This window comes from Lagopus muta, chromosome Z (assembly GCF_023343835.1).
Source record: "Lagopus muta isolate bLagMut1 chromosome Z, bLagMut1 primary, whole genome shotgun sequence".
NCBI classification, from domain to species: domain Eukaryota; kingdom Metazoa; phylum Chordata; class Aves; order Galliformes; family Phasianidae; genus Lagopus; species Lagopus muta.
In genome coordinates this window covers 21307457-21329695 of record NC_064472.1, presented here as the reverse complement: position 1 = coordinate 21329695, position 22239 = coordinate 21307457, and the positions used below count along the sequence as shown (strand labels likewise).

Below are 22239 nucleotides of genomic sequence, written 5' to 3'. Positions count from 1 at the left end.
ACAGAAGTACATAATAAAGCAATTCACTAGTAGTTTTTTTAAGTTAGTAGCAGTACAAACAAAAAGCGAGCTTCCATAATTTTTTAGCTTCAAATTCAAGTTGGTTTTCTTCTCAGAATAAGAAACATAACAGTGGGAGAATCCATGTATATATGGTGTATATAGCACTGTTATTTCAGCTTTTCATCTTTGGCTATATTTCACAAAAAAAATACAATAATTAGTATTGTTTCCTTTAAAATACCTTGATATTATGATCGCTATTAATTTTCATGTGTTATCTCTGCATACGTGAGATTTTCCCATGAGATTTATTCTCATTGTTCAACTGTATTACAAATTTTCAGATTCAAAAGCAGTTTCATACTCTGTATCACAGGTGCTCTGTTCACATATCCAAGAGGTGTGCTAGACGTTTTTACCATAGTGTTGTAAGAGTGTCTAAAACTCAACTTCTTGTCCAGTATATGAGTTGTAAATCTTTTCCAGTCCAACTGCCCTCCAAATTACACCGTTAGGAAAACCTGACTGTCTTTCTTTTTCAGTGGATTTCAAAAGATCAGCTGTGTTTGGTGTCTTTGTGCAATTTTCCTTTGAATGAATCCAGCTTGCCAGATGATGCTCTGTAATTAATTTACTGTCATTTTGTTTTTCACACAGCTGGTTCTTGTGAAATTGGAAAATATCCTGTTATTTATAGCTTCAGTTCAGAAACAAAAATGTTGAATGATGCTGAACGTGTTTCTCATTTTCACAGTTGATAGGAAATTCTACAGTGAATTCAATTCACTGACTAAGTAATGAATCCTTATTGAGGTCTTTTATTTGTTAGTTACCAATCAATAACTAGCAGTTTTAACATATGTTTCTGAACTAGTGTAGGTTTGGTCTTGTTTTTAATTGGGATACAGTACACTTTTAATTTACATGGCTCATTAAAATGTAGGTATATTGTATTATTTTTTTTTTCCACCGGGAAACATATAAAGCTGTAGGTGATAAAATGTTACAGTATTCTTCTACAAGACACTGGTCTGTATTATCATTTATCTTTCTTTTAAGCCTGTATTAGTCAAGTCACTGTCAACTTTTCTGCTTATTTTGGTCTGATATCAGACAAGCACGTCACTCACTAGCAGATCAGAAAGTTTAGGTAATATAATATCCTGCTACCTCACAAATATTCAACAATTTTTAAATTGTCTTTTTTCTTTCTAGTTAGTATACCATACCTAGTGATACTGTTGAAATGTTGCTAGGATTACTTTTAGTCTTACCATTTTTAATTTCTTAATGTTAGGTACTTTTAAGAAATTCTTCCAGATTTGCTTTGCTTCCCTTATTCTCTCTAAACTTCTTGTTTATTATGAAGAGGAAGCTGAAAATGTCACAGAAGGAACATTTGAAAGGTGGCTGGGAAGGCCATTCTGGCTGTTTCCTGAATCAGAGGCAAAATCAATTGTCATTAAACTATTTTCAAATGATAGGTGAAAAGCTGTCTAACTCAAAACTCTAACTCTTTTGAGATAGCATTAGAATCTTCACTTTTCAGGACCATTTTCCTAAAATATAGCACATTTTCCCATTCCGTAAGAGTCTTACTCTGTTCCAGGTATGATTTAGAAGAACATATTCCCTCTGTGGCAGCCTTTCCTCTGTTTGCAGACTACTATCATGTCTCCTCTTAGTCCTTTTTACACTATATAGTCTCTCTGCCAACTATCTTTGGCATCCCAGTTGCGTGTGTTTTCTTGTAATGTAGTAGCCAAACGCTGCACAGGTTTTTTGACAGTTTGTGTCAAAAAGAAGCTTAGAACTATGTTATCTTAGTAATGAAATTAAGTTTATAAATTTCAGTACTGTGTTCATTTTTCTTAAAACTGTGACAGCGTTTATTCAGTCAGTATTGATTCATAGCACCCAAATCTCTTTCTGAGGAGCTGGCATTTAGGAGGTCATTCCTCAGGTTGAGCTTGTACACTTGTTTAGTCCAAATCCAAATGTAGTAATTTGCATCCATTGCATTATTTCAAAACACTGCTCTGAGTAATCCAAATCTTTTGAGGTTATAATCCTGTAGTCCAAAGTGTTTATTTCCTGCCTGTGGTCAGATTTTGATAATTTAAACAAGGAGTTGGAAAAAGAAACCTTCAGTGTCACTATCTAAGCTTTAAAAACAAACCTTTAACAGTGAATAATTTTTTTAATCTGGAGGGGGGGAGGATGGGTGGCAGGTGGAGTGGTAGTGTTTTTTCAGTGCATGAATATATTGTAACTTACTGAAATTTAAACCTTCTGTCTTAATAGTTTTGGGAATTGTAGTTCATTTCTTTTATAGTAAACTTTATGGTTCTAGATAACTAAGAATTGCTGAGACTAGTAGATTTTGTTTCAAGATTTATTACAGTCCTTAATGCTTGACATTTTGAATGGAATGGTATGTATGATTAATGTAAACATTAAAAGCATGCAAATCTATCATTATTTTTATGAAAAATGTTTTGTTAGTACATCTTTTCTCTTGAAGTTTTTTGCAGTGTCAACATTCATTGCCCATATGTAATTTTAAATGTAACACTCCCTAAAGCTCCTACCATGCATTAACATTCATTTTGACTTCATTTTTCTTTCAAAGATGAGTTAGTTCTGTTGCCCTCTCTTATGACCATTTTCATTCTTTGGAAACAGCACACACACTCCTACCAGGCATATTTCTCATCAAACACTTCAAAAGCCGCATATGACTTCTTAATTCAAAAGGCATCTGCAAATGGAAACATTGAGATCAGCAGAAAAGTACATTAGTTAATGAATTTAGAAACAAAAGGTAATAGAAAGAACACTGTCGTCAGAATTGTATTTTCTAGCACCAACCACTTACTTGCAAGAAACAATACTTCAGCTTAACTAATTGTGATTTAAAATATATATAGGATTTGAAACTCAAGCTCATAAACATTTGAGATGTAGAAGACCCCTTATCTTTTAAATGCAATAAAGTGTTTTGCTTATAGGTTAAGTAAATGCTTTCTTTTCATAGAAGTATAGATGTGTGCATACCTTTTGAAGATTATTGTTCTGTAGTCTTTTCTCACAGAAGAATGTAGGCAAACTATTTCTGTTGTCTTGTTCCTTTATGCACATGTTCATTCATCGGTATTGTTAATATTTCTCATCCTCTGATGTAATCCTTTGTTAAGAGGAAACCTAGTCAATTACAGAAGTCTGAGGAAACCTAGTCAATTACAGAAGTCTGTCTGACTTGAACCTCCAAGATAAAGAGATTTCTGTAAGATAAGGTGTTTGGTGTTGTGTCAGTATTGGTTCAATGATTTGTTGACAGTTGTTGAACTATTTTTGCTTCATTGTTTAAAAAATTTAATATTCTTCTTAGATTTTTTTGACTCAAAATTTTAATTGTTTCATCATCTCCTTTGGACGTTCTTCATATCCTGTTATAAGTTCTTACACGTCTCATGATTTGCTGTCTCCTAAAGAGAGATTGGAAACACAAGCAGCCTGTAGCAAGAGTTACTCATGTACAAACTCCTAAATCCTTGAAAAATATGAAATATCTTACCCTAAAGGCCAGACAGTTATTGCATATTAATTTTGGGAGAAGAATATCTATGAGGAGGGACAGTGCTGCAGAACTGACATTTTGTAAATGCATTTCTTGAGGATACTGTCTTTAGTTTTACTTTCTTCCAGGTAGTAATGACATACTCAACAGAAAATAAAGTTATGTAACAGAAATTAATTTAATTATCGGTTGTATTTTTCTTTATTCAGAGTACAGAACATTGTGCTTTTGAGTTTGGTGGCTACAGTCTTCAGCGGGGCTGTCTGAAATCCATCTCAAAGCTGGATTTAGTACATGCTTGAGAGTGTTAAAATTGATTGGTGGGAAGAAGAGCAAGATCCTGAGATATGATTGTTTTTCAGTATTAGCTAAGAAGACATAGGCACTAAAATGGAAATTTACTTTACTGCACGGGTCCACAGATCTGCTCATTGTGCAGTCAGGTGTGAAAGGACACAATGTGTCATGGATACAAAAGATACTTTTTTGGTTACGTTAAGGTAACTTAAGAAGTATGATGAAAAGACCTAACTATGACAGCTGTAGCCCTTCTATTGCCTGTCTTAAGTAAAGTTGCAGTGATGATCCCCTTCATCATTAGCAGACATTCTGCTTAAAAAGTAAAATTTTATTGGAATGAACGAGCTGGAAGTCAGCTGTAGTGGAGTGGTAGTTGTTAGGTCCTAGCACTTTGGAAAGTAACAGATGCTCCTTACACGTATTTCTTTCAGGAAAAGTTTTCAACCCTATTTGACAATGAAAAAGCCAGTAGAAGTCTGATTTCCTGTACTTTTCCATTTTCTGAAAGCAGTTATTTCAGTGACAGCATGAGAAAAGAAAGTAATGGTGGAAGCTGAGATTGTGGTGTTAAAAATAAAAATTTGCCCCCAATCTTGCTGTATATAACATTTTCAGAATAGGGCATTCAGTTATTGGCCGTGGTTATCTCTAAGTATAGAGGATAAGTAGCTTTGTTCCCATGGTTCATTTAACTGTTTCCAGGTATTGCTTGCCTTGCCTACGACTCTGGTGAGGAGTAAGATTCCAGCCTAAGCATGCAAATGTGTGTAGCTGTTTTTCTGTCAGACTACCAAAGCTGTCTTTAAGAAAGAGAAAGTAGTGATATTAGCAGTTTAAATTGTGGCTCAGGAAGGAAAGGCTTTGCTTACAGAGTCCCAGAATGACTGAGATTGAAAGGAGCCCCGGGAGGGTGTCTATCCCAACTTGCACAAACCTTGAGATGGTTGCTCATCAGGACCCAGCTGACTGTCTCCAGGAATGGAGATTACACAAGCTCTCTTGGCAAAGTTTGCCTCACCAGTGCAGAAAAGAGGGGAAGGTAGTCATTGCTGGCAGTAGTTTGCCTAATGCAGCCCATTATGATTGCCTTCCTTGTGGTAAAAAATACATTGTTTTGTGTTCAACTTTTTTGCTGTGACTCCTTTTCTGTAAAGCTCCTTTTTGACTGGAAGGCCGCAAGCATTTAACTGGTTCATAGGGATATTTCCTCCCTGGGTGCATGACTTTGTGTTTCTCTTTTATTGAACTTGCTGAGGTTGCGGTGGACCTATTTCCAAGCCTCTTGAGATGTTTCTGAGTACCAGCATGACTCTGGTATTATTCATCTCATTGTCTATCATGAGCAGAGTTGCTATGCTCTTATCCATTATCCAGATTATTATTGAAATTTATGGTGCCGCCTCAAAATACATCCAATATATCAACACCAAAAGAGAAGTAAGACTGCATCTCAAAAATCAGATTGCAATAATTTTATTCATACAAAGGGTTTCATGATGTCTTTTGCAGTGAAGTTTAACTTTCCAAGTTTTTGTAGGGGAATAATAGCCATGCAAATTAGTATCTAAGCACGTGGAACTGAAGAGTGGTGGGTATTGACAAGTACAGATGAGATTTGATTGCAGACTTTGCGATAGATCAGGACTGTTCCTTCTAATACTTGAAGAATAGGAGACAAAGCAGCAAATATAATTGTTACCAATGATTTTTTTTTTCTTTTTCTTTTTACTTTGAGCATTTTTCCAATTATTTTTATTCTCATTATGAGAAATTAAAAGACTTGAATTAAAGTACTAAGTACATTTTTAATCAGTATTATTCAAAAATATATTTTTAATTAAATAGAGATTAGAATTATAGGCAGTTTAAAATTATAAGACTAGTATCCAGTATTTTCATTTGTGTTCAAAATTGGAGAAAACTTCTGTAGTTTGTGAATCATAGTGCACTGGGCTGGCTATGGTAGGAGCTTGATTAATGTGAGAATTATCATTATTAATATTTGCATTGTGTAGTAGATTTTTATCACACACATTTATACAGACCATTTCACTTGAATGCAATTGAGATTCCTGAACAGTGGTAGCTGACTTAGATATATGTAGGAAGACTAGTAAAACTGCCATGAAATGAACTCTTCTGTTGCTCATAAAATAGTAATATTTATTCACAACTCTAATTTCTGTCAAACAGTCTCTTTCCTCTTTCAGTCTAAAAATGATTTTAATCTGTATTTCACATACTTTGTCTCATGGCACTTGAAATCATAGCTGCTACTTAAACATTGATAGCAGTGTTTAACATGCAGTGTGAATTCTTGTTGTGTTCAGGGTCATCATTATTATTTTTAACTCGCTCATGAAAAATTAGCAAAGAAATAGCAAAGAATTCTGTTTCTTCTGAAATAAGAAAACAGTTTTTAAGCTTTGTAATTGGAAATGTGTAGTAGTGCAAATTTAAGTGAAATCAGTTTTTATGTCTTAATTAATGCTTGCAGTCAGGACCAGACATGTTATCTAGTCTCATTCTTGGCTTATTGCAGTGCTCTTTTTCAAAGCTGCAAGTAAGCAAAGATGATAATAGTCTCATCTGTAGAAAGTGTTATAATTTCTTTCTCAATATCTTATACAACAAATGTCAGTGCAGCTGCTTAATCTGAGGCAAGAGCACTTACCAGAATGATTTTAATTTTTTTCACTTGTTTTTTATATGTGCATTTGTAAGGAGGTAGCTGACAGATCGATTAAGAAGCATAGCTTGACCCAATTTTGTTTTTCTGGTTTCATGGAAACTGTTATAACACTTACCTTTCTTTAAATTAATAATTCAATTCAATTCATGCCAGCTGAAAGTTGCAAAATAGACACTTAAACTACAAAGAAGTAAAGAAAATGTCAAAATCAGAGCCACAAGATAAAGCAAAGTACCACCTCCTAGTCTTCTGATTGTTATTATTTGTAATATGAAAATTTCTTTTTATTTTTATATTCAGAATGAATACTTTTTTTTTTGTCTGTATTATTTTAGCCATGTCCTGCAGGGGCCCGTGACTTTCGAGAAAAACAATGTGCAGACTTTGACAATATGCCTTTCCGTGGAAAGTATTATAACTGGAAACCCTACACTGGAGGTAATGTGTAGCTTTGTAAAAACATTATCATATGTGAAGTATTCAAAAATGTATGAATTTTATACAGAAAGTAGTGTCTCTATTTAGAATCTTTTGATGAAGATGTCATAACCTAAGTTACGTTTTCTACCCTTTTGTCAGCTGCTAAAATCTTACAGAAGAGCCCTGACTATTCTAACAGGGATTTTGTTTTTAATGTGGAAAGAGCTTGAGAGAATAGTTATAGGGACTCTGTATTAAAATATAGAGCCCTTTTTCACCTGTGAGTGTGATAGAATTGGAAGATTATTTTACAGATTTTTAAATTAAATTACAGATTATTAGCTTATCTGTAAGTGAATAAACTTCTAGGTAAGATTTTCCTTAATTGAGTTGAGAATAGTGGGAAATGGGGAAAGGGGAAAAAGCATTACAGGATCTCTAAAGCTTACTTTAAAACATGAGATTTGTATAATTGCACTGTAAAATAAAAAAGGTATTTTTTGAAGTAGGGAAGAGAATTTCAATCTCTTTTTAGAACAGTTTAATCAAGTTTAGTTGCATATTGTTCAAAGTTAGTAAAACTCTGAATGTCAGTTTTTCCCTTTTGTTTTTTGTATTGGTTTTATTTGCAGTTTTGTTTTAGATGGAAAGCCTAGAAGTGACCACTGTGATCACATGATCTGAGTGATAGTGTATTTCATGTAGACGAAAGTTCTATCTTAAATAATCTGATGTTTTTGAAATTCACCCTGACTTATTTGTGTTCATCAAGTGCTGCTGAAATGGTATCTTTTAAAATTGTTTAGTAATGATTAGGGTTATGTTAACAGAATCCATTTGTAGATATCCAACTTTGCTGTATCTTGCTGTAAGAAATAATCCTCTTTGCAATAAAAGGAAGAGTCAAGTAAGTAAATCTGTAATGGGAAGTGAAATAAGGTATCTATACTACATGTGAGAAATGTAAGATAAGATCATGCATTTTAGATCAATTTATGCAAGTACATTATTTTTTCAGGAACTCTGTTATTTTTTTCTTCACTTTTGTTGTCTAGGTGGGGTTAAACCATGTGCATTAAACTGCTTGGCTGAAGGTTATAATTTTTACACTGAACGTGCTCCTGCAGTAATAGATGGGACTCAGTGCAATGCTGACTCACTGGATATCTGTATCAATGGAGAATGCAAGGTATTAGAATTAGAGTAGATAAAAAGAATATCTCAAACTTGAGTGTTTTATCATACAGTGAAGATAAAGGTGCAAAAAACCATCATCTTATTAAAGTATTTTTTCTTAGCATGTAGGTTGCGATAATATTTTGGGGTCGGATGCTAAGGAAGATAGATGTCGTGTTTGTGGAGGAGATGGGAGTACATGTGAAGCCATTGAAGGTTTCTTCAATGATTCATTGCCCAGAGGAGGTATGCATGTTTATGTCTGTTCTGTTGCATTTAGATAGCTGTTAAATGAAAAACAGTACTTCAGTGGTTTCCATTATTTGCTGCTAGTTTGCTGCTGTCACTCACTCACTTTGTCTCCTTTTGCCTTATTGTTTCATTTTAATGTATTAGTTTGGATTTATGTCAAATTCTGCAATATCCTTTATTATTGAATATTTAGTTTTTAGGATCTTAGATGCACTTAGTAAGAAATGAATGTTCAGGGGTTTCTGTTTGTTTGGTTGGTTGGTTTGTTTTGCTTGTCTATAGTGCTTTGGTAGAAGAAGTTATGTGAATGATTTTAATGTGCATAGTGGAATGCAGTATTCCATATATGTGATAATCATGTATATGACTATACTTGAAATTTTAGAATGGACAGGATCCATAAGAGTTAATGTTATCAAGAACTTGGAGAATATAAGTGGACGATTAGCCGAAAATACAGCTTAAAAAAACAATACTACTGTTGGCAGTGTCAGTTTTATTAATGCTGCATCTGGAGTCAGTTTTGGATTCTCAAATGTAGGCAAAGGATTGATGCACTGAAGTGAGTTCTGTTCAGTGAGGGACAACTGAGATAATCACATGCTGAAAAAAAAACATTCTTTGAGAAGGGGTTGAAGGAATTAGACTTATTTTGCCTGGAGAAGTGATAGTTCATGGGGACCTGGTATCGGCCTTCCAAAACCTGTGAGGAAGTTAGTGTGGAGACAAAAAACACGCTGTTCATAGTAGGTGGTAGATGACATGATGAAAGGAGCAGAGACAATGGCTATTCAAAAAAACCCCCAAAACAACAAAACATTACCTGAATAGAAGGAAAAACATTTTCCCCATGTGGCAGTGATTCAGTTGCCCAAAAGAGGTTGGACTAAGTGACTGTCTGAGGTCCTTTCCAACCTGAATTGTCCTATGATCCTATAATCATTCCATACATTAGTTACTTGTGATACAATGTTGAAAGCACTTTGTTAGCATTTTAAAAAAATGAATACATAAATTTATACTACATTTTTGCTACAACTTCAAAATGTGTGTGAAATTAAAAGAATTTTCCTTTATATCACATGAAATGGAATGTTCAAGTATGTTTGAATCCTATACTTCCTACTAGTTTTTAATTGTAAACAATTTAATAATGGTTAGTTTCATGACCAATATAACGAGAGAAAAATATACCATTTTCTCATAGGCTACATGGAAGTGATTCAAATTCCAAGAGGTTCAGTGCACATTGAAATAAGAGAAGTGGCAGTGTCCAAGAACTACATTGGTAAGAGCATGCTTTAAGTAGCAGACTGTAAATAAGTTAGAGTGACTTGAAGGTACGGTTTTCTGGTTTGACCAAACCATACGTATAGTTGAAGGAGGAGAGGGAATTGTAGTTTTTAGGCTGTGGCAACTGCCTAAAAAACATCGTTTGTTAGGATGCATTCTCCCAAGTGGAGCTAATGGAGTGCAACTTTCCTCCCTGACCAAAGCACAAACTCAGGCCAGCTAGACTTGGAGCTAGAGTAGATGAAGATCACTAAAGTGATCCACTGCCCCACACTGAGCTAGTGTCTTCTTCCTAAGGCAGATTCTCATTTTAGGGGATTGTATTGTTTTAAAACATAATCTTGGAATGTTTATTCACCAACAACAATAGTTACTTAAATACTAATGAATTACATACTGGAAACAGGTTGCCTAGAGAAGATGTGGATGCCCCATCCCTGTAGATGTTAAAGGTCAGGTTGATTGGGACCCTGAGCAGCCCACAGCAGGAGGTTGGAAGAATATGATCTTTTCAGGTCTTCTCCAACCCAAGGCATTCTGTGATGATACAACGCTGCCTCTGTATCTTGTCAATATATTTTGTTAATTCCACAGTGTTTCTATATTGCTGTGTTGTAGGGACTTATTGCTATGCCTTCTTTTATGGAAAAAAAAGTTACATGCAGGGAAAAGTTTGTGCTTTATTAAGATCACTCGGGAAACTTGTGACAAAGCACAGAATTAAATTCAAATTAAATTAATCCATATTATCCTTCATTTTCTTTAAGACTATGTTAAATTTCATTTCCATTTCTTAAAATATTAATATGTACAAATCTGGCTTCCTCAAACTCAAACATGCATTTCTCAGAGTTTATATACACTGGTTTGCATAGCATTCAGTTCACAGCAGTGCAGGAGCACACATTCTTCAGTCAAAAATAATGTAGAGAGCTGATAAGTTGTACAGGAAACAGATTAACACAACCAGAACCTGTTACCTTTATAGACTTCATGGCAACTGTCTGCTGTTTAGTCAGTCTATACTAATAGAAGTTTACGTTACAATACTGATATGTTGCATCAGTAATGCATAAACAATATATAAATATATGATGCGTATATATATAAATAAATAATGCTATATAAATATATGATGTGTATATATATAAACAAATAATGCATAAATGCATGTAAGTGTTAGTTTGAAGGGTAATTACTCTTTAAGGTGCATTTGTTCCTAAATGTATTATATTGATAATAATGGTGCCTTTTACAATTGGTTGCTTTTTTTTCTTCTTTTTTTTTTCTTTTTTTTTTTTCGGACTGCTCCCACAGTGATGTAATTCAGATTTTCTGTTTCCCTCCATCCTGTAGGAGTAGTAATGTTCAGTACTGCAGGAATAAAGAGCACTTACCATCTTTTCAGCATCACACTCTCCCAATTCAAAATATGTCAGTAAGATTGCTTGTGTATCCTATATTGACAGTTGACACAGAGATGATGGGAGAGGCATTAAGTGCATTCTACCACAGTTGCTTTCAAAAAAGTATGTTATGTAATATTGACATTTACACCAGTATTAACGTCCTATTTAATATACAGATCACATTAAGAGACTTGGGTTTCTGATTGTATGGCTAACTGAAAACAGAGATGATAAAAGAATACAGAAGATAACTTTTAGTTAGTACAGTTAAGATTTTTGTTCCTCTAATTTATTATCAGAGAAAAAGGATCTGGAACTGCACTTATGTCAGTAACCTCAGCACCAAAATTAATGAAAAATGTCAATTTTTTAGCTCAAATGGACAATGTAGGCAATATCTGTGGGTTTTAATCTGACCACAGGTTTGATAAGATAAAGTATGTTTCCAGTGTGCTTCTCACAATCTCATGGGTGTTCCCAAGTTTCAGGCCTCTCCTCACTACCTTGCTTCATGCCTCAGATGTCCTAGCTGATTCCAGGGGCGTTCATCTCCTTCACTACTTTGCTGTGTTTACAACTTTCAAGAGAGCCATTATATGCTAATGTAAGATAATAAAGTCACAGGGACTGTTTCTTTCTTTCTTTCTTTTTTTTTTTTTTTTTTTTTTTGAATGTTTTGTACTGTGAATGTGAGCAAGATCACTATTTTAGAATCACCAGTTTCTGGGGGAGGGAATGCTTGTAATTTGTCTGTTCCCTAAAGAGAGCTTTAGAAACATAGCAGTTAAAAAGGAATTTATTGTGTTAAAATACATACTTCAAGGTGTTGTTTTATAGGTGCTTCTTCTGTAGCAGTGTCTACTTCACAACTCTCTCCTCATCTTTGTGGAGTTTCCTCTTGTTTCGGAACAGCTGTTTTGTGGTCACACCATGAACCAGATTAGAGAACTGATTCAGCTGAAAATAACCATTTACACATATTATTATGTTTTGTTCTACGTGCACGCAGCCAAATATGTGACCACAGTCAAAGAAATCAGTTTCTCAATTTGGAAATAAAAAAATAATGAAAAAAAAAAAAAAAAAAAGAAAAAAACCTCCTCCCCTGTAGCTTTGATACTGGCTTCAGTACTTTTCTGTTCCTTTCAGTTAGTAGGGTCTCAGATTAAGACTATGATCCAGTTGTTTTGCAAGCCCTAACCTTAAATTGAGTCAGCAGTTAGACATCTGACAACCTCAGGTAGCTCAGTTAGTATCTGTGCTCTCCATGACTCAGACTAATTGTTTCTGCACTAGTATCACTTACTGTGCTGTGATACTACAAGCACATGTTTCTGTGGCTGCATAAGTAATCTGTTTTTTTTAAACCAATCTGTCCATAAACAACAGCAAAATTGCCTTTTTTTCAGATCTGCTGAAAAAAATATATGCTAAGAAGTGCTGCTGTCTTTCCTTAATTGGATTTATTTAAATGACATCTTCACTTCTATTCCCCTTCGCAACAGAGTGTTGTGTTCTCATATCCTGTGGGTTTCCTGCGTTCTCACAAATTTCTTGATTATGGTATTAACTTGTTCCTTTTTTCACATATGCTAATAATTATGTCACTGTCTCGTCACTGTCATATAATTATATTTTTGGGATACTCTTCACAGCTGTGTAGCCTCCACCCGTATATAAAAACTGACATTAAGCAAATCCATTCACACAAATATATTTTTCCTTTGCAGACAAGCAGGTAAAAAAATAATCGTGTATAACACACATATAATTAATAGAATAGAGTTTAGGAAAGATTAATTATGTATGAAGACATTTTTTCTCCTTTGCTTATTTATATATCTCACTTGTTCTCATTGATATGTCTGAAGTAATAAAAGTAAGAACTTAACTCATTATTTGCTGTTAGTAGATACTAGATGTACTAACAAGAAAAGGTTTGGTATTAAATGTCAGAGTAAGACAGACCTTAATGTTTTAGTGACTGTGGGAGATCCCATAATCCTCTTTTAATCAATCTAGAGTTTGTGAAAGCAGAATGGTTAGAAATTTTAACTATAGGGAAGTCTGACCACTAGTGACATACTAATGTTCAGCTTCAATGTAGTTATATGAAGTTATGATAGGACAAGGGGCAACAGTTTTAAACTAAAATAGAGTAGATTTAGATGAAATATTTGGAATAAATTCTCCACTGTGAGAGTGGTGAGGCACTGGAACAGATTGCCCACAGAATCTGTGGATGCCCCATCCCTAGAGGTGTTCAAGGCCAGGTTGGATGGGGCCCTGGGCAACCTGATCTAGTAAGTGGCAAAACTTGATCCTAAGTTGTCTTATGATTATGAAATGAGTTTGTAAAATCCTATATAGTTTGTGTTTTGTCTCAAAAAACAGCACTGCTGTTTGATTGTGTTTCCACCCGTTGTTTTGCCTCAAATACTGTTATATTTAAAGTAAATACAAATGATGAATAAGTCTATAATCTTCATTATTGCTTCAAGCCAAGGAGTCAGTATCTAATCAACAAAATATCTGCCTTAAGATACAAAGTCATTTTCGTATTTAGAAAATTAATCTCGTATTACTGGTTAAATATCAAATACTAAGTCTTTGATGAGTATCTGCTTGTATAGCCTACTTAGGCAGTTAGTTAAGAAGTTTCTTATCTATAGTACATTTATGGTTTAAGGCTGCAAATCAATAGTAATAAAATATATTGCCAGATAAAATAACTGATATTTGATTTTGTAGTAGAAATGTCTTGGATTTATGCTCTAAGAAGGAAAAAAAAAAAAAAAAAAAAAAAAAAAAAAAAAAAAAAAAAAAAGGTGTGCAAAGACAACAAAGTAAGATCTGATAGGTAACATAATTCAGTCTTCTTTTTTTTCCTACTCAGGATGTTATATGAGGTACCAGTCTCATGCTCCAACATACAAAATTTTAATCAAAAAATTAGATTGATCTGTTTTTGCTGGGGGACCCAGGTCTGGACACTGTTCTCCAGATGAGGTGTCATGAGAGTAAAGCAGAGGGGACAGTCCCCTTCCTTGCCCTGCTGGCTACCCCACTTTTTATTCTGCCCAGGATGCAGTTGGCCTTCTGGGCTGCAGTTGCACACTGCTGGCTTAGTCCAGCTTTTCAACTGCCAGAATCCCTAAGTTCCCCCAGCAGGGCTGCTCCCAGTGAGTTCTTTTCCCAGTCGGTACATATCTGGGATTGTTGCAACCCAACTGCAACACCTTGCACTTATGTAGAACAGTATGAGGCATTCTGTTATGTTCCATACAGTATTTGCAAAGTTTACCTGCACATTCGAGATTATGGTAAAAAGCCTTGCCAAGTTGCTTGAGGGATATTTTAATCAGGGCTAAAGAAAAAAGTTTATATTGAAAAAACAGTGATGACAGTTGAAATTCACATACTTCTACTAGATTAGTAGGTTAATTTGCAATGGCTTCTCCATTATAAATGCTGCTTCCAATTTTTAGGTGGCTTGTATTTTTTTTTAAGCTCTAAAATCTGAAGAGGATGACTACTATATTAATGGTGCCTGGACTATTGACTGGCCAAGAAAGTTTGATGTTGCTGGAACAGCTTTCCATTACAAGAGGCCAACAGACGAACCAGAATCTCTGGAAGCACTAGGCCCTACTTCGGAAAATCTCATAGTCATGGTAAAGTTATATTTAATATATATATGAAATTTGAAATATGATTTTTGTTATCAGCAAAGATAAACCGTGAATATAATCAAAGTAGGTCCCAGACCATGCTGGGATCTTGCATTTGTATTTTAATTAAGTTTCCTTACCTTTCAAAACTGATATGCAGATACTGAGATGAAAAAGAGATAAAATTATAAGAGCCCTGGGAAATATCACAGAAAATGCCCCATCTATGTTAAATGTGCTACAGAAGAAATTGTAAATTGGATATGTATTGCATTTCTGTGTACTTCTGATAGATGGAACTGTTTGATGTGTAATGTGAATACAGTAGCTTTTTTCTTTACTGACAGTTCTGTAATGATGAGAATAATTTGACCTGTATTTAAAAAAAAATAAAAATAATGAAAGACTAGTATATGTCAGGAAGGGGTGAGTGCAATACAGTCTTCAGACTGGGTAGACAAAAATTCTTGATGATTATTACTCTGCCATCTATATCAAATGCAGTGATATGACTGTAGTGATAGTTTTGATATTCCTTTGAAGGATCCACCAGTGTTAACTGCATGTATTCAGTGAAAACCATAACCTCAGCAACAGTCTATTGCTGTTACTATTTTTACTGTTATAAATCACTAGAAATATAAGCAAGGAGAGGGCTGGATTCTTATCTAGTTGCTTGATTTCAGTGATAATTACTGCATATTTGCATACTGATTTAATTAACTTTCACTTCAAGTAATGATTCAGTTACGAAATTCATTTCCATGAAGACATTGATTTATGAACACTGGCTTCTTTGTGGTTATTGTGTCAAGAATAAAAATCTGACGGAGGTTAGGTAGTTACGATGTCAAAGTGAAAATAAGGTAAAGCTCACTTATACAATAATACCTTTTATGTATGCTTAACAATTTCATTCAGATTGCTTTGCAAATATATTAAAGAAATATTGCAGCTTCCTTTATTACTTTGCTCCCTTTCACAAGACATAACACGTACCTAGATTAACATCACTGTAGTTACACTCTGCTTGCCTGTTTTAATGGTATAACCAGTTGTTTTCAACTTCAGATTCTGCTACAGGAACAAAATTTGGGTATAAGGTATAAATTCAATGTTCCCATCTCTCGCACTGGCAGTGGAGACAATGAAGTTGGCTTTGCGTGGAATCATCTGCCTTGGTCAGAATGTTCTGCCACTTGTGCTGGAGGTAAGACACCAGGCAGCCAAGGATAAGGATAAGCTGAATTGCAAGATATTCTTTCTTACGTAATTATGTAGGTAACTAATTAAAAATGTTTCTTCCAGATATAACTCAAACCTTATTTTAGAGAACGAACATTTATCTCATCGGATTTTGTTGTTTTCAAGTACATTTAATATATTCAGATGTGTTTTGTTAAATGCAGTATATGTTGGCAGTGTGTCTGTTGTTGGTTCTTCTGAGATTCTCTTGAAGTTGCAATGTTTGCTTTTCACAGGAGCTTCCATCAGAAGTTTTTAGTAAGGAGATTAAAAACAGAAGGCAAATAAAGGAATCGTAAATAAAGGGATATGTCTGTGTATGTTTGTACATATTCTTCACACATTCTAGTCAGCCCTCTCATCCTCCAGCCACTAAACTTTAGGATACATACTGGCAACTCTCCTGTAGGAGATTATAAGAACTGGATTATACTTCCCAGCCCATAGCAGTATGTATTAATTGTTGCCTTTTGGCAGCAATGGGGGTTTTGTAGGTTGTCCCATGTGATTCATCATGGGTACCTTTTGCCCACAATTTACTATATTCCTAATCCTCCCTCTAGTGGCCATCAATGCAATTCTTTACCTCTGGCTGGGAGAGCAGAACAGTTGGCTTTCTTCAAAGCCAACACCATTGCTGCTGCATGGACTGGTGAGTAGAAGTGCTGTGTGAACAGTATCTTTCTTCTCTCTGGAGACTGAATACATCATCACCAACATATATTTATTTCAGAAGACACAGAAGAGAAAGTTAAATTGACCTCAGAATTTCAGCTTTCTACTGTGCTGTGCACTGACCATAGCAAGATTAGGAAATAGTTGTGTTTTCTAAAGATACTTTGGAGCAAATATTGTCCTTTTCTTTCTGGGTACTGGTGATATTCATGTTTAGAAACATCCTGACTCATCTTTCTGATGGATCCTGCTGTGACTGTTAGTGGTTGCTTGCAGTTTAAATACTGCAATTTGAATAGCATAGGTAGGACAGAAAGGATAGTATGAATTCTATTCTGTGTAACTAAATAGGAAGTCTTGAAACGAAATTCAGGAAGTTGTTAAAATTCTCCAATATTTTGTTCTTAATTTGTAGGATTCTTATACTCAAATAGATGACAGTCTGCTGTTTTAAATGATATTTTAACACTGTTAATCTAGTCAGAAAAGGAAGATTTTAGAGTGTTTGAAGGGAGAGGTGTGGTGGGAGGTGCATTTCCATATGTCAGAACTTTACAAGTACCACCAAGTCAGATTTTTATGATGGGTTAAAGAGCCATTTGAAGTCATGGGAAAACTCCACTGATTTAGATAGACATAGTGTTTTACCTGTGAGTCTTCTCAGGTCATAGTGATTTCAGAGATTTGAAAGTGTCCAATGGAAAAAATAATTGGTCCCAAATGAGTAAGTTTAGATAAAACTAGTTTGAAATACTTAGTTTTTTTCTTATCTTTATCATTACATGTGAAGTGTATGTGAATCTCTGATAAATATATGCATTTATTAATCATTTGAAACTTACTTTTGAAAGATGTTCTTCAGTAGCTTATGGTGTGTAAACCAGGCTCCTTTCATTCTCTCCTTTCATTCTGCTTAGTATGAGAATATACTATGATCACTTATTTTCATATAAATTTTTAGTAGAGGAAGCTATAATTCTTGCTGAAAACCTGGATCTGCTTTCTTCATATGTGTATCCTCTATTTCTCTCTTTATGAAACACCTTCTGCCATATGCCAAAAGAAGACAATTTTTAAAAGGAGATGAGTAGGGGAAAAAAAAAAGGGTAGAAGTTTGTAGAAAAAGCAGAACTGGAAAAGTTGACAAGTATAAATATGAAATGTGGGAAATCTTACAAATGTAACCACTGCATGGCTTTATTTGTTTCAGTAGGATTCATTATGAAGTGAGTTACTGCAGTTTACTTGAATTCTGTCTTTAGAAGATTTCTTTAAATCAAAGGATAACAAAATTGTTAACAGTTGAAGAAGGTATCACTGAAAGAAAAAAAGAATGACAGTGCATATGTGTGAGGGATACTAGTTTGGAATGGAATTTGGTTTTTATTTTATAATCATATAATGCCCGTGGAACAGACCATGAATAGGTCAAAGGCATCAACATTTTTCTACCTCTTCCTCTAATTGTAGTTGGTGTATCTGAATTGTAGTGCATAGGTATTAAATATTTAATCATACCATATTCCATCTTGATCTGGGAAAACTTGTGATGAAGTAGAGCCAGATACTGTCATATCAAGAATCTTGATATTAAATTAATAAGAGTTAATAAGATATTAAATTGATTAGAATTAACTTCTAGCCATCTCAGAACGTACATGTACTAATGTTTTTGTCCTTTTTCTAGGTGTATGTTACAAGAAATAGCTATCTTAAGAAAATATCAAATTTGCAGTGTTTAGAAGACAAAAAATGACAAAATTAAGGATGATGTTGAAATGTTAGATTGTTTTCTGTGACTGCTTTTTGATACAGAGAGCGGTTGAGCAGAGGCCATTTTCTGATCCTTAGGCTGTGTCTCAGACTAGCTTATATAATCACTGAATTTTTATGGTTGGAAAAGACTACGAAGATAATCTAGTTTAATCATCAACTCATCACCAACATTTCATTAAACCATCATGTCCCTTAGTGCCACATTTGGGGTCTTGGTAGACGGCAGGTTGGCCATGAGCCAGCAGTGTGCCCTGGAGGCCAAGAAGCCAGTGGGATTCCGGGGTGCATTAAATTAGCATGGCCTGCAGGTCAGAGGAGGTGATCTTCCCCCTCTACGTTGCCCTAGTCAGGCCTCACCTGGAGTTCTGCATACAGTTCTATACTCCCCAGTACAAAAAAGACAGGGATCTTCTGGAAAGAGTCCAGCAGAGGGCCATGAAGATGGTAAAGGACATGGAGTATCTCCTCTATGAGGATAGGCTGAGTGACCTGGGTCTGTTCAGCCTTGAGAAAAGAAGACTCAGAGGTGATCTTATTAATGTTTATAAATATCTTAAGTGGGAGTCAAAGGGACATGGCCAACCTCTTCTCAGTAGTCAGTGGGGACAGAAGAAGTGGAAACAGTCATAAACTGGAGCGTAGGAAGTTCTGCACAAAAACTCATGGGAACTTCCTCACAGTGAGGGTGACAGAGCTCTGGAACAGGCTGCCCAGGAAGATTGTGGAGTCTCCTTCTCTGGAGACATTCAGGACCAGCCTGGATGCTTACCTGTGCAGCCTGCTGTAGGGGCCTGCTTTGCAGGGGGGTTGGACTTGATGATCTCTAGAGGTCCCTTCCAACTCTTACAATAAGTGACTCTGTAGTCTATCCCTTCCTTGAAAGTCTCCAAAGACAGCGACTTCACCACCTCTCTGGGCAGCCTGTCCAATGCCTGACATTCTTTCTGAGTAATAACCAACCTGAAGCTCCCCTGGTGCAACTTAAGGCCATGTCTAGCCGTGTGTACCAGGCCCTTCACTAGCTTCACTGCCCTTCTCTGTGTACGTGCACCAGAGCTCAATGTCTTTCTTGTAGTATGGGGCCCAAAAATGATCACTGTACTTGAAGTATGGTCTCACCAGAGCTGAGTACAGAGGAACGATCACCTCAGTAGTCCTGCTAACTGCACTATTTCTGATATGAGTCAGGATGCCATTAGTCTTCTTGGCCATCTGGACGCACAGCTGGCTCATGTTCAGCCAGCTGCCAACTAACACTTCCTGATCCATTTTCTCCACACTGCTTTCTGGCCGTTCTGCTCTAAGCCTGTAGTATGGCATGGCTTTGTTATAACTGAAGTGTATGACCTAGCATTTGGTCTTGTTACAGCAGTTGGCTTCCACCCATTGATCCAAACTATCCAGATCCCTCTATAGGGCCTTCCTAACCTAGGCAGATCAGCTCTACCTCCCAGCTTGATTTCGTCTGCAAGTGTACAGATGAGATGCACTCAATCCACTCATCTAGGTAATCAGTAAAGATACTACACATGGCCAGCCCAAATACTGATCTCTGAGAAACACCACTAGAGTGACTGGTCACCAACTGGATTTAACTCTGTTCACCATCACACTCTGGGCCTGGCCATCTAACCAGCGTTTTGCCCAGCGAAGAGCACACCTGTCTGAGCCCTTGACTGCCAGCTTCTCCAGGAGAATTCTGAGGGGAGAATCAAAGGCTTTAATAAAGTCTAGGCAAACTACATCCACAGCTTTTCCCTCATCCACCAAGCAGATCACCTGGTTTTAGAAGAAGATTGGGTTGTTCAAGCAGCACCTACCTTTCATGAACCCACATAGGCTAGGCCTGGTAACTTAGTTATAATGCTTTGTGATCACAGTCAAGGTGGTCTGTTCCATAATTTCCCCCAGTACAGAGATCAGGCTGTCAGGCTGTAATTCACCTGATCCTTCTTTCAGTCATTCTCATAGATGGGTGTGATGTTGGCTAGTCTCCAGTCATCTGGGACCTCCAAGATTGACAAGGACAGCTGATAAATGACAGGAAGTGGCTTGGCAAGCACTTCTGCCAGCTCACTCAGCACTCTCGGCTGGATCCCATCTGGTCCCATAGACTTCAGACAGACCAGGTCTCTAACTGATTCCTCCTGAATTGTGGGGGATTTATTCTGCTCCCTGTCCATCTTTTAGCTGAGAGGGCTAAGTACCCCCGAGGATAACTGATCTGACTTTTAAAATGTAGAAGTAAAGAAGGGATTAAGAACTTTGGCCTTTTCTTTGTCCCTGGTAATAATGTTCCGTGCCTTGTCTGGTAAGGGCAGGAGATTCTCCTTTTGCTGTTACTGTATTTGTAAAAACATTATTTTCTATCTTTAACAGATCAGCCAGATTAAGTTCAAGCTGGTCTTTTGCCTTTCTGATTTTCTGTCTGCATATCCTAGCAACATCCTCATACTCTTCTTGGGTTACCTCACCCTTCTTCCAAAGGTATAGAACTATCTTTTTTTTTAAGCACAGCAGGACAGCCTGTACTTGCAACTTTAAAATTCTTTTTGTTTTCACTCCACACTTAAGTCTAGTTCTCTCTAAATCAGACTGACTGTATCTGAATTTCATAGCATTTGCCAAGTCTGTGATCTTAAGATATAGTTATTACTTGAGATATATTTTTGGATTAAAAGTATCTAGCACAAAGACTAGAGCAGTATTTTAGCATAGCGAGGTCCAGATAGTTTTGAAGTTTTGTATGTTTCCACTTTTGTATATGTCCAGTCTTTATGATCTCTCTTCTTTATTTTGAAATAAAGTATTTTGAAAGCAGTCCTCTGCTTTCAGTGATTCCTGGGGTTGCTTATAGGCTTTGTTTTGGAGAAAGATTACTGGAGCAGTCAAGAGCCATGGAACAAGCTGAGAAGCAATTGGTGCTTTTTTATTTATTGGCTTAAATACAGTTTTATGTCTGTGTATGAACCTACAATCATTAACTAAAACGGTAGCATGCTGTCTGTTCCAGTGGACTTCTACCTCAGTGTTCATTGTTGCTGTGCTTCTGAACAGTAAAAGCACTTCAATTTTTAGTACAGAGCCTCTATTCTCAAACCTGTAACCATTTTGCAGAATAGGAAAAGCATGCTGTAGAAGGAGCATGCTATAAAAGGAATTATAGAAAGGAGGAAGTTTTTGTGCTTACGGTGGATAAATGTGCTGGAACTCTGGGCTCCTTGTCTCCCTCGCTTGTATGGCTCTCATGTGATACTGAGCTTGCAGTGTATATTACACACTCACTAATTATCAGTTCATTCATTATTTGGATACCTCCTTGGAATGTCTGAGCTCTGAAGAATGCCATGAGAGTCATTGCATGAAGTGTGCATAAAGTATTACAAAAACTTCCATGAACAGCTGAAATCAATGGACTCAAAAATCTGAGTTTTGCTTTGATATTTCTTAAGATTTTCCAAAAACAGGTTCTTTGGATTTACCAGGGACCTTTTCTTTTATAAAATCATGTACTCAGATGTACTATGAGAATACATATGTTTGTTCATTTTCATGATCTGCCTTTTAGTATCTATCATTTCTGATCCAATTCTTTCTCTCCAGGAACATTGTGCAGAACTGAACTTCATTGATTTTCCATATTAACTCTTTTTTCTTTTTTTTTTTTCCTCCCTGAGAATGCACTGTTAACTGTTCTGCTCTGAGTTGTGAATCTTGGAAGGAAATTTTTTGTTAGATTCTGCAAGT

General features: G+C 35.8%; 1 protein-coding gene across 4 annotated transcripts in view; it reads left to right on the top strand.

The window, feature by feature from the left end:
* The window catches only part of ADAMTS6 (ADAM metallopeptidase with thrombospondin type 1 motif 6), a 148550-nt gene that overhangs the window by 105200 nt on the left and 21111 nt on the right, over positions 1 to 22239 (top strand). For all 4 annotated transcript variants that reach the window (XM_048930635.1, XM_048930634.1, XM_048930636.1 and 1 more), the window contains 6 exons: positions 6911 to 7013; positions 8051 to 8184; positions 8294 to 8417; positions 9631 to 9711; positions 14636 to 14799; positions 15868 to 16006. In XM_048930635.1, the coding sequence (XP_048786592.1) occupies positions 6911 to 7013; positions 8051 to 8184; positions 8294 to 8417; positions 9631 to 9711; positions 14636 to 14799; positions 15868 to 16006 (745 nt within the window). The remainder of the gene's footprint in view (positions 1 to 6910; positions 7014 to 8050; positions 8185 to 8293; positions 8418 to 9630; positions 9712 to 14635; positions 14800 to 15867; positions 16007 to 22239) is intronic.